Raw genomic sequence first — 12,547 nt, forward strand, 5'->3', positions numbered from 1 at the left:
TAAAAACACTACGGTGCACAGGACAGCCCTCACCCCAGAAAATGATCCAGCCCCAAATGTCCGTAGTGCTAGTGTAGAGAAACCCTGTCCTGGATGACGGGTTTGTCTATGGAGGATGAACTCTTCAAGCAGGATGTGTTTCCTACACATCAGGGTACCCTGGTGCCCATCCTGGTACCTGGCACACCCCAAGGGCTGTGTAGTTATCCTTAAGCAAATAAATGGATTCATAAGTGAGACAGTGTCCGTGCTTCCCACAGTCTTGAAAAGCCAAGCTCTCTTTCATTTCAGTGACTGCCATTCTTTCCAGATTGGCAGCATGGTCAAAAGTCACATTCTTCCCAAATATTTATCTTGAGTTTGCTTTTTTCCTTCCTCTCGGGGGAAGCCAAAGAATGCACATTGGAGGAATACTGCTACACGCACCCAAGATGTCTCTTCCCTGAAGAACACTGGCTGCAGGATTGCTGTGGCACCCTTTCTTCAGCCTCAACTTACCCTGCTTCATACTGGAGCTGGTCCCACCTTACCTTCCTGTCAAAGACTCTGCTGGAGCTGCCACCTTGGACTTAAGTTTCCTTGCTGGTGAAATACTCACAGAAAACAGAATAATTCCAAGGTGGTGGACAAAAGCAGTTTTTCAACCAATCTGATCTAGCAGTTTTTCAACCAATCTGATCTGACCTGATCAGATCTAACCAATCTGAAGTGCTTTTGCCCTTGAAAATATCACTGTCATGACTGCCTGTTTCTTTGGAAAATACTATTTTATTATCCAATGTACATTATTTTGACCTTAAAAATACAGTAAAGCAGTCATGGAAATAAGAGATCTATTTTCCGTGGACACAAATTGACAGGAGGAAAGATATTTCTGGGCTTCTCTGGAAGGCTCTGGATTTATTCTGTGCGGTCACAACTTACCTTTGTCCTCCCTCTCCTGTCGTCTCCCCGGTCCCGCACAGCTCTCTCCGGATAAATTTTATTATCAACAAGGAAATCCAATATCTCAGCATCCCCTACTGGAGGGTCGCTGGGAAAGGTAATATAACAGTGGTTCATGAATTTGAAGGAAGGCGGAAAGGAAACTGGTTTTAATTGCATTTCCGTGCCTGCTCTAATGTATCCAAGCCTTGTAAAGACCAATAATTTATTATTTTTAATGAGACAGAAAGTATGTCTTCCGCTTTCTACTCTCATCGTCTGATTAGAAAGAAAAAAAAAATATATATATATATATAAAACACTATATAAAAAGTGAGTTCCAGGGAGAAGGCGTTCTTTCCTATAAAATGGGAGCTGTACTGTAGGACACGTGTACGTGAAACACAAACAAACAACCCTCTGGTTCTCAGCCCTTGTCGGGCAAACTGGAGTTCTGAAGTGACAGAAGAAATAACGGAAAGACGGACACTCATTCTAGAATGTTCTATCATGTTAAAACGGCAGCGGGTTAACTAGGTAATGCATCTTCCGCGGGGGTAGCAAGGCACTGTGAATCTCTACAGCTTCTTTGCAGTGAATGCTCCTTAGATATCCTACAGACGCCCGTTCAAGCATCAGGATGGTGCCAGCAACACAGAATTTGTCATTTGCACCCAAGTCCTGTGAAATGCAAGGCAAGAGCATATAGCATCCTGTAAACATGAAAGAAAGTCCCCAGAGAGGCTGACACCTGCTTCCCGTGTCTGCGTTGCTTCCTTTCGTCAACAAGCATAGGTCAAGGTCGATGTGAGCCTGAAACCCAAGCCGGAGGGGGCCACCGTGCCCCGGGACAAATCCTTTTAGAGCCCTGACTCTCCGGCCCCAGCTGTGAACCCAAAGGAGGCTCTGTTCTAAGTTCTGAAGCAGCGCCCGTGGAGCCCACGGTGTCCTCCCAGGGCTTCAGTAGACGTGGACATAGGTTGTTTTTGAGTCACGGCCCAGTAGGTTTTTGGCGGTGCACTTGTAGAAGCCCGCGTCCCTCTGGGCGGCCTGCTGGATGGTTAACGACCCCTGTGGGTGAAGAAACCTGTTCCCGTAGAGACGGGGCTGTGCTCCCGCGGTCAGATGCGATTTGTCCGGCAGCTCCCAGCTTATCTCGGCTTTGGGAATGCCCACGGCCATACAGTTCATCTTCACGGTGCTCCCGGGCCGGGTGTAGATGACGGGCGTGGGCTCACTGGTGATCCGGGGAGGATAGGCAATCACGATCACCGGGACGTTCACGACGGAAGGTCCGTACTCCGTGTCCGCCTTGCACACGTAGGTGCCCCTGTCGAAGACGGACGCGTCACGCACGGTGAGGGTACCGTTTTCCCACAGGGTGACGCGTCCTCGGACCTGGGGACCCTCCAGCACCACGCCGTTGGGCAGCGTCCACGAGGAGCGGGTCTGCCGGGCCCCTGGAAGGATGCAGGGCAGCTGCAGGGTCTCCCCGTTGATGATGTTGACCAGGTTGTGGTACTGGTTGCTCGTTTCGGGCTTCAGCCCCACCTTCAGAGACACCAGCCTCTCCGAGTAGCCCGCCGAGTTCCTGGCCACGCAGCGGTAAGCCCCGGCGTCCACGGAGGAAAGGCCGCTGATGTGTAGCATCCCGTCGCCCTTGTGGTAGAACCTCTGCAGCTGGTGGCCACTCTGCAGCTCCGTCCCGTTGGGAAGGACCCACAGCAGGGTGGGTGTCGGGGTCCCAGCCGCTGAGCAGTTGAGACTGATGGTGTGGCCAGCCATGGCGGTGATCTTCTCGCTGACCGGGTCGTGGAAGATGGGCTTCTCCACGGGCTCCAAGACCGTGAGCTGGACAATGAGTCTGGCTTCCCCACCTTCATTACGCCCAATGCACGCCAGCTGGACGGAGTCGCTCTTCCTCAGACTCTTGATGTCCAGGGTACCGTTGCGATGGATGGTGATGCGGTTGCCATAGTAAGGGGCCGGCAGGACCACGCCCTCGGGAAAGGCCCACAGCACTCTTGGCGTGGGGATGCCTTTCGCCTTGCAGTCGATGAGTTTGCGACTCCCTCCTGGGGCAATCTCCCGCACCGTGGTGATGGCGTTGGGGTGCCCGTTGATCTTGGGCGACTGGACGTTGACGTGAATCCAGACCGTCTTCCTATCCTCCCCAGCGCTGTTCCTGACCACGCAGGTGTAGTTGCCGCTGTCCGAGCGCTGGGCTTTCTGGATAAGGAGAGTGCCGTCCTGATATATCTGGTACTTGTCGGAGGAGGTGGGGATCAGCCTGTTGGCTGGAGAAAGCCAGGTCACCCTGGGCGTGGGTTCCCCTTTGGCCTCACAAGCCACGGTGACCACGTCCCCGTAGGGGACCTGCACCACGGAGTACGTCTTATTCCGGATGACGGCGGGCTCGGTCACCACCTTGACGCGCACCCTCATCTCATCCTTGCCCACCTGATTTTCGGCAAAGCAGGTGTAGTCACCTTCCTCTCGCAACCCGACCTCGTTGAAGTAGAGGGTTCCGTTGTTGAAAACGACGTAGCGCTTGGTCCGTCCACCGCTGTCGTCGGACTGCATGAAAGAGTTGACCAGGCTGCCATCCGGGAGGCTCCAGGAGATCTCGGGGTTGGGCAGCCCGGTGGCCCTGCAGTCCACTTTGAGGTCACCGCCGTAAAAGACCCTGTGGTCATTCTCCTCCTTATGCTCGATCTTGGCTGGTTTCATGACCACATTTACCTTGAGCATGACGAAGTCATCGCCAACCTTATTCCGGGCGACGCACAGGTAATCCCCCGCATCTTTATCCGTGACGGATTTCACCACCAGGGTCCCGTTGGCAAACGCCTTGATCCTGGTATCAAAGCTGACCGAGAGAAAGAAAACAGAATAAGATGTCAGTCTCCCAAACACGCTCTCTCTCCCGGCTTGAGGTCACCAGAACGGAACAAAAACTTGTGGTTCTCAGAACCTTCGGCGCACAGGGCCGCTGCTGAAAATGTTGGATGGATTTTGCAGCCCGGAGGGGACGGCCATCCAAACGCAGAAGTGATTTATTTACCACAATTAAGAACGCCCCAGTGGAGCCTGACCTTTGGCTGGCCTGGCCACGGATTCGAAGATGTGAAATGCAGTATAAGACATCAGCCCGGTTTGTGTGGGCGTGTGTGGATCAAATATTTGCCTGGTTGTCAGTGTGGAGCTTGTTGTAACGATAAAATCAGATAAAATTCTAGAGTCCGGGACAGAATGAATATGCATTAGCCTTAGGAAGCGGTGAAATTTTTCCTAAGAGTTTTATAGACGATTTTTACTCTTGACAATTTTTATGATGTTGTATCCCATTATGAGGCAAACAGGCAGCAAAGTAGCTACAGTATGGATCACGTAGTTGCGGTTATACCCAGAGTTTCGATGCTACGATTGGATTCTTCAGAATTTGGTGCTATTGGTGTAAAAGTTTCTTCCCTAGAATCTGTAATGAAAGCTTCATGACCCTCACCAGCTCGTACCCTCCTGCTGACATTCCATTTCTCCACGTGGGAGACCTAAACTCACACACTGCTGAGTTAATATTTGAGAAAGATTTTTCGGTTTAAAAAGGCAACATGGAAAGAAAGACAGAAATATCTTCACTAGGCGTGTGACATTTTTATAAATATATATCGGTATGTCCTCCAGCAACGCAGAACTAATGTTTTGAATAACAGGGTAAAGAGATTTGGGAGGTTCCTACTTTAAACATGTCCAGATTGAAAATCTCAATTACTTATAAATTATAATTCTGGCATCTGCAGGGAGAGCTTGATTATTCATCCCTAAATATTTCCTGCACACTGTGTCATTCTAATAGCACGTCTGGAATTGTGTCACTGATTAAAAAAAAAAAAGTGTCTGCCTATGATGGAATTCAGCCTGATTATTGTTCGTCAAAGCACCTACTAACAAGGACCACGTAACGTGTTTTGTTGGCCATGAGTGAGAGTCAAGTCAACATGAATTAGTAGGTCATTCGATAGGAGTGGAGCAGACAAAGGTATTTTAATGACTCTTGGAGTTAGAATCCAAAAATGTATATAGTAGCACATGTCTGTAAACATTTAGAAACTTCTATAGCAGCAAATCCTAACCTTGGTCATTATCTGAATCAACAGAGCAACTCTGAAAAAGATGGCTGGCTACACATCACAGGAGACTTCGCTTCGAGACATGAAAGTCCAGCAGCTCTGTTTTAAAACAGTGCCAGTGTGTAGGCAGGGCAAACAGCCCGTTCTTTTAAAAAACTCACATGGGCTGTTTAGTTACACTTTTCTAAGAATGTAATTAGCCAGAATCTAGGAATAATGAAGCTACAGAGACTGAAGCTTATGATTTATAGCGAGATACTAGCAGAATGGCCCCAATTCACACTGGAACTACATTCCTTCACTTCAGTGTTCATTCAGCACTGCCTCAACCTCGCCAGTGTCAATGGGAAACAATCCTCTGCATGGCAGGACACTGGCTCAGCTGGAAGATACTGCGGGGAAAAGTGGGTATGTGGTATTCTGGACCGATTGTGCAGGGTACACTAGGCACCACCCAGCCACCTGAAGTTAAAATACGGGCTGTGAGAAGGCGACTTCGCCCTTTTCCTGCGTTGGAAGGAGACTGGGCAGGCCAGACATGGCCGCGCAGAACCTTGGGTGCCGCTTTGATCACATCCCGGGGAGGAACCCGCACTGAGGTGGGCTCCTGTCTGAGCTGCCAGGCTGTGCGGGCTGAAGACGCACCACAAGCCAGGGGGTTTCCAACATGGCGTCACTGATGTGCCTTTGCTTCCATGTTGCCAATCACTGTCTCGTTCCTCTGCATCTTGAAACACTTACTAAAGAGACAATGGCTTTTTGGGATCTACCTCAGGGTTTCTCAGCCTCGGCACTACTGCTGTCAGGGGCTGGGTGACTCTCTGTGGTGAGGCATTCTGTGCACGGCGGGGTTTTGAGCAGCATTCCGGGTCTCCACTAATTAAAGGGTAGCAACCCTTCCCCACGAGCTGTGACAACTAAAAATATGTCCAGACACTGATGAGTGCCCCCTGGGAGACAGAACTGTCTAGCTGAGAACCACTTCCATAGATAGATGGGTGATAGACAGAGGGTTAGAGATAGATAAAGATAGATGATAGCATAGATAAATGACAGACGATATACAGATACAGGGAACACATGATAGAGACAAATGGAAAGATACTATATAGATAAATAATACATATCTGATAGGTGATGACGGATAGATAAAAATAAATGATAGATAGATAGACACAGATGATAGAGAGAGAGAGGTAAGATGGATGGATAGGTAGGTAGACAGAGCTAGAGATAGATGAAGACAGGTGATTAGATAAGTGTCAGATGATATAGATAGACACACAGAATAGAGGATAGATGGGCAGGTGGAAAGATGCTAGATAAACGACAGATATCAGATAGGTGACGTTAGATATAGAAAAACAGATGATTGGTAAATAGCTAAAGAGTTTGAGCTAGATACAGATAGGTGAGAGATGACAGATAGATACATAGAATAGAGGATAGATGGGCAGATGGAAAGATGCTAGATAAACGACAGATATCAGATAGGTGATGTTAGATATAGAAAAACAGATGATTGGTAAATAGGTAAAGAGTTTGACCTAGATACAGATAGGTGAGGGTTGACAGATAGATACACAGAATAGAGGATAGATGGGCAGATGGAAAGATGCTAGATAAACAACAGATATCAGATAGGTGATGTTAGATATAGAAAAACAGATGATTGGTAAATAGGTAGAGTTTGAGCTAGATATAGATAGGTGAGGGTTGACAGATAGATACATAGAATAGAGGATAGATGGGCAGATGGAAAGATGCTAGATAAACGACAGATATCAGATAGGTGATGTTAGATATAGAAAAACAGATGATTGGTAAATAGCTAAAGAGTTTGAGCTAGATATAGATAGGTGAGGGATGACAGATAGATACATAGAATGGAGGATAGATGGGCAGATGGAAAGATGCTAGATAAATGATAGATATCAGATAGGTGATGTTAGATATAGAAAAATAGATGATTGGTAAATAGGTAAAGAGTTTGAGCTAGATATAGATAGGTGAGGGTTGACAGATACATAGAACAGATGATAGATAGGCAGATGGAAAGATACTAGATAAATGACAGGTATCAGATAGGTGATGTTAGATATATAAAAATAGATGATTGGTAAATAGGTAAAGAGTTTGAGCTAGATATAGATAGGTGAGGGTTGACAGATAGATACATAGAATAGAGGATAGATGGGCAGATGGAAAGATACTAGATAAACGACAGATATCAGATAGGTGATGTTAGATATAGAAAAATAGATGATTGGTAAATAGGTAAAGAGTTTGAGCTAGATATAGATAGGTGAGGGACGACAGATAGATACATAGAATGGAGGATAGATGGGCAAATGGAAAGATACTAGATAGATAAACGATAGATATCAGATAGGTGATGATAGATAGATAAAAATAAATGATAGGTAGATGATTGACAGATAGATAGGGAGATAGATAGATAGGGAGATGGATAGATAGGGAGATAGATAGGGAGACGGATAGATAGATAGTTTTCCTTGCTGAGACAGTATCTCTCAGCCTCAGCACTACTGATATTTGCAGCTGGACGACTCTCTGACGTGGGGCGTCCTGTGCACTGTGGGGTGCCAAGAAGCACCTCTGGTCTGCACACACCACAGGCCAGTAGCACCCCCTCCTCGTCCCCCAAGTCTCATCCACCAAAAATGTCTCCAAAAACTGCGCAATGTCCCCTGGGGACAAAATCCCGCTTGGCTGAGACCCACTGCTCTAGATTCATACATCTGCGAATTGAAGACACGGCAAGGCAAGGTGCTTTTTTTTCCTAGCCAAGATGAACTTTTAGAATTCCAGATGTGCTACCTTTGTGCTGCCATATGCCTTTAATTTTTTTGTTTTACCTACTTTCCTTCTATTGCTAACACATTTGAAGATAAGATCTGAAGCTCCTATGTGTTTGGTTGAGATTAGAATAGAGAAGACAACAAATTGTTTTATCTAATTATTTAAATACACTTAAACATACGATTGTGAAAACAAAAGCTATTGGTTTATCTTTCTCTGGAGGCGGGGAGTAGAGGAGCAGGGCCAAGGGCTAGGTGTTTGCTCTGCATCTCAATTGATAAAGACGAGATTGGGACTTCCCTGGTGGTCCAGCGGTCAACACTCTGTGCTCCCAGTGCCGGGGGCAAGGGTTCGATCCCTGGGCGGGGAACGAAGATCCCGAAAGGCCGCCCGGAAAAAAAAGAAAGAAGACAAGATTTCATCGTGTGAGAAAGCAATGCCCCCCACCCGGCCCACACAGGAAGCAGCAACGCCTGTGCGTCAGCACTGGCGACAAGGAGTCATTCCTCTTTCTGCCCGACCCCACGAGGAGGTTTCCCCGGCATCCGGAGGGGGGACGGGCTCAGGAGCCCCGGGACCGCTGGCGGGGCAGGAGCGCCACGTACCTGAAGAGCGCGTCTATCATCCGCTTGGACGGCAGTCTCCAGAGGATGCGCGGCCAGGGGTCTCCGGAGGCGCTGCAGTCCAGCTGGAGGGTCCCCCCGTAGCGGACGTCGGTCCTCTGCGGGGAGGTGCCGGTGATGCGTGCGTTGGCGGCGGCGCGCTGCACGGTGAGCCGCACGGTCCTGCGCGCCGAGCCCACCAGGTTGGCGGCCACGCACTCGTAGCGCCCGCTGTCCTTGGGCGCCAGGTTGCGGATGTAGAGGGTCCCGTTGGGGAAGACGAAGAGGTTGTCGTGGATGAACTGCGAAGGGCGGACCTGCGTGCCGTCCCACAGCGCCCAGCGCACGCTGGGCAGGGGCGCGGCCTTGGCGGTGCAGTGCATGTGGATGCTGAGGCCGGGGGGCAGCGAGATGTTCTCCAGCTTCTCCTGGTGGATGACGGGCGGGAGCGCCGCCACGTGCAGGCGGATGGCGAGGCTGTCCGCGCCGGCTGCGTTGCTGGCCACGCACTTGTACACGCCTCTGTCCGAGAAGGACGCCTCCTTGATGGACAGGGTCCGGTTCTCGTGCAGCGTGACCCTGCCCTCGACGGGGGACACGGTCTGCCACACCCTCCTGTCGGGGAAGATCCAGGAGATCTGGGGAGCTGGGGTCCCCTTGGCCAAACACTCCATGGCGATGGTGTCGCCCAGGTAGACGGTGACATCCTTGTAGTGGGCAGCTAGGATCTGAGGCTGCTGCCCCGTGACTGACAGCAGGACCACCATCCTGTCTGCTCCGTGCAGGTTTTTGGCCGTGCACATGTACTGGCCGCGGTCCTGCACCTGTACGTTTCGGATGACGAAGGTGCCGTTCTTCAGGACTTCAAACCGTTGTACTCTGGTGTTGGGGGTCATGAGGGCACCTGGAAACCGAAAGCAGGCACCATCAGGTTCAATGTAAACACGGTCTTTCCAAAGGGACGGAACAAGGATTATGAGTTAATCTGATTCTCCTCTTTATGTCCAGACAGAAAAAGCAAAAGACCCACCACCCAGTTTCTCTGATATTCTTCTTGACTCTTACACTAATCCCCAAATCAGGGCATATGCCACCTTCAGGCCAAGGCAGCAGGTATGGTTTTCAGAGAGGGTTCTGGAAGCCGTCACGAGCCCCAGGGTCTCCCAAGGTGGCCTCTTCATTTACTTTAGGTACTGGAGAGGCAACCCACTTTGCTCAGCCTCTGCCTCATTGTGCGGAGGCTGTCCTCCTGAGGTCCCCAGGTCGGCGGCGGGGATGCCCCAGGTTCGCAGTCTCTGTCTGCCTCTGTCCGGCCAGGCTCCTGAGAGCGACATAGGGCTGGTCATTCTCTGCCCCGTCTGGTTGAGTTGCGCTCTAACTCAGGCTTCCGGATGGTGCCTGAGAGTCCCACCTCTACAGTCAGGGGGCGCACGCCCCTCCTTCTCCCCGCTGTCTATACTCCCTGTATTTCATAGCCCATCTCTCAGGACTCTGCCACAGTCAGGGTCTGTAATAATCAAGTGTTTCTGATGCTTTGACATGCTGGGGTCTTGCTGACCTTCCAGGGATGGCCAATTCCTAGAGACAGCAAAGGACCCACCTTCCAAATGCAAACTGACACATCCAGAGCCTACCCCCCACTCCCTGCTCTGAGTGGCTCCCATACTCTGGGCCACAATCCACCTGCCCTCATCCCCCCAGGACAGGTACCAGACAACTAGGGCAGCCCTTGCACCCAGGACCTGCTGGAATTATTCACACCAGCCCATCCTAATCCTGCTCACCCTGCCTCACCTGTTCCTTCCTGCAAAAATCACAACAAAGGCTCTTGTCTGGTTTTCCCCCTTTCCCTCTGCCTCCTGACCGGCCCTGGTGCTTCCCCGTGTAACCCTGCATGGTGTGCTGTGCCCCCTCCTCTTGGGAACCGTGAGTGACCAAGTGTCTTTTCAATGGTAGTCATCTCCTGACCTGTTAGCCTCGCCATACCTGAATAATAACAAATCCTATGTTTAAAAACTGGAAAGCCCCAGAAAACCCTGAGTTTCAATCCTCCCATCCTATCCCACGCTGCTTGGTTCCTGGGTCCATGCGCCCGTCATGAGTTATTCGTTTTAGTTTTGACAAACTCCTCTGCTTCTTTTCCTAATAATTTTCTCTAAGCTGGGAGTCCTGCCTTTGCATGGAACCTTGGAACCCTGGACGCTCTCCCCAGCCCTAGCACTGAGGATTCATGTTTTCTACCTCCTAAGTTACCTGAAACTTCCCACGACAAGGCTTTCCGCCATGGATGGGGTATTCCAGGTGAGTCTTCCCAACCCACCTGGTCATAGGGAAACAGGTGTTGGTTGATGACAGTATAACCTCCCTGCCTTCTAGGTGATGCAGGTCATCCTGCTCCGGGTCCAAGCCCTCCTGAATGACAGGTGACTGTGGGCATGCAAAGCCTCCTGCTGCCCCTCAACCACCTCCCCATGGATGGATTTTATGATGCAGCGATCCGAAAGTGCTTGTCTATTTCATTGGGTTTGAGGTGGGAGGGAAGGCCCACTAAAACCTCCTGCAGATCACGATGGGCAGGTAGAAGGCGGCCTCCTATTAGCACTCAATGAGCTGATTTGGTTTATCGGGTAGAAAAGGTTCAGTAAAATAGAGACATCGTGCAGCTAGCTCCAGGACCACAGAAAACAACGCTGGCTGGATGGGAGACTGTCTGGTTTGGGCATGAAATGAGGAAGAACTTTCTAAAAACTGGAGCTAGCTAACAAAGGAGAAGCCAGCAGTAGAAGCAGATTCCTGGTCAGGTAGAGGAAGGTGCATGTATGTCTAGGGAGGGGGCATGGTCCAGGGATGCTCTAAAATGGCCCAAGGTATGGAAGACCCTAAGGATGAATGCAAATGGGATCTCCCAGGGGAGGAATATGCCTTCCTTCAAAGGCACAATCCTTCTACAATGAAAACCCCGTGGTGTTCCCCATTTGCTATTTCAAGCAAGTTCCTTATTAAATCATTACGAAAGCGTTTGCTGTCAAACGCTGAGCTGATCAAAGATGTTGGTAATTTCTCTATGCTCAGTGCCCTCTGTTCACCACTGGGACACATCCAACATGTGTCAGATAAGCAGAGAACGTACAGCTCTCTCTAGTGATATCAGCACTTGTCATTTCCTAGATTATCTAAATGGTAACCGAAAAAAAACCCCAACCCTCTGAACAGGATCCAAGCCTGAAGGACACAGCCATGTTGAGAGAGAAGGGAAGAGAAAGGGGAAAAGGGAGGTCCATTCGTGGAGGCTGTAGGCCCTCCGCTATTACTTTCGTCCGTCACCTAGAATCTGTTTCGCCATCAGGAAAGCCGATGGTCATCTTATGAAGCAAAGTGGTCTTTGGGCATCCCAGTCTGCCAAGTAGAGACCGTTGTATAGAGCCTTGTTACGGACTGAATTGTGTTCCCACCACAATTCATATGTTAACGCCCTGACCCACAGGACCTCAGAATGTGGATGTATTTGGAGATGGGGTCTTTAAGGAGGGGATGAAGGTAAAATGAGGTCATTAGGGTGGGTCCTGATCCCATAGGACTGGTGTCCTTAGAAGAAGACGGGATTAGGACACAGACACACATAGAGGGACGACCCTGTGAGGACGCAGGGAGGAGATGGCCGTCTACACACCAAGGAGAATGGCCTCAGGAGGAACCAGCCTTGGTGACACCTTGATCTTGGACTTCAACCTCCCCAAACTGAAAGAAAATATATCTGCTGTTCCAGCCGCACCATCTGTTCCGGTGCTTTGCTACGGCAGCCCAAGCGGACTCATAAGATTATATCTCTAGGTTCAAGTCAAAGCAATGCCTGATGAGCTCACACCAAGCTGCCCTGACCTTTCAAGCCAGTGCGAGGACAAGAGCGATTTGCACAATTCCCCTCACGCCCCTCTGCACCCCGACATGGCTTGTGGATGACTTCTGTACTGGACCTCACTGGGAAGAGGCAAGAGTGGAACAGTCCTAAGCCTCGCTTAGGAATGCCCTATCCAAAGAACCTCGTACGTGTTTCCATGACTCCATTAA

General features: G+C 49.9%; 1 protein-coding gene across 2 annotated transcripts in view; it reads right to left on the reverse strand.

Moving 5' to 3' along the window:
- Positions 1 to 748: 748 nt before the first annotated feature.
- Positions 749 to 12,547, reverse strand: part of MXRA5 (matrix remodeling associated 5) — a 29,507-nt gene continuing 17,708 nt past the window's right edge. The window contains exons 6-7 of one of the 2 annotated variants that reach the window (XM_036839715.1): positions 8,483 to 9,383; positions 749 to 3,793 (exon numbers count right to left, since the gene is read on the reverse strand). In XM_036839715.1, coding sequence (XP_036695610.1) covers positions 1,885 to 3,793; positions 8,483 to 9,383 — 2,810 coding nt within the window. In that variant the 3' untranslated portion in view covers positions 749 to 1,884. The remainder of the gene's footprint in view (positions 3,794 to 8,482; positions 9,384 to 12,547) is intronic. The other variant, XM_036839716.1, reaches the window with a different exon arrangement.

The sequence above is a fragment of the Balaenoptera musculus genome, chromosome X (assembly GCF_009873245.2).
Source record: "Balaenoptera musculus isolate JJ_BM4_2016_0621 chromosome X, mBalMus1.pri.v3, whole genome shotgun sequence".
Taxonomy (NCBI): Eukaryota; Metazoa; Chordata; class Mammalia; order Artiodactyla; family Balaenopteridae; genus Balaenoptera; species Balaenoptera musculus.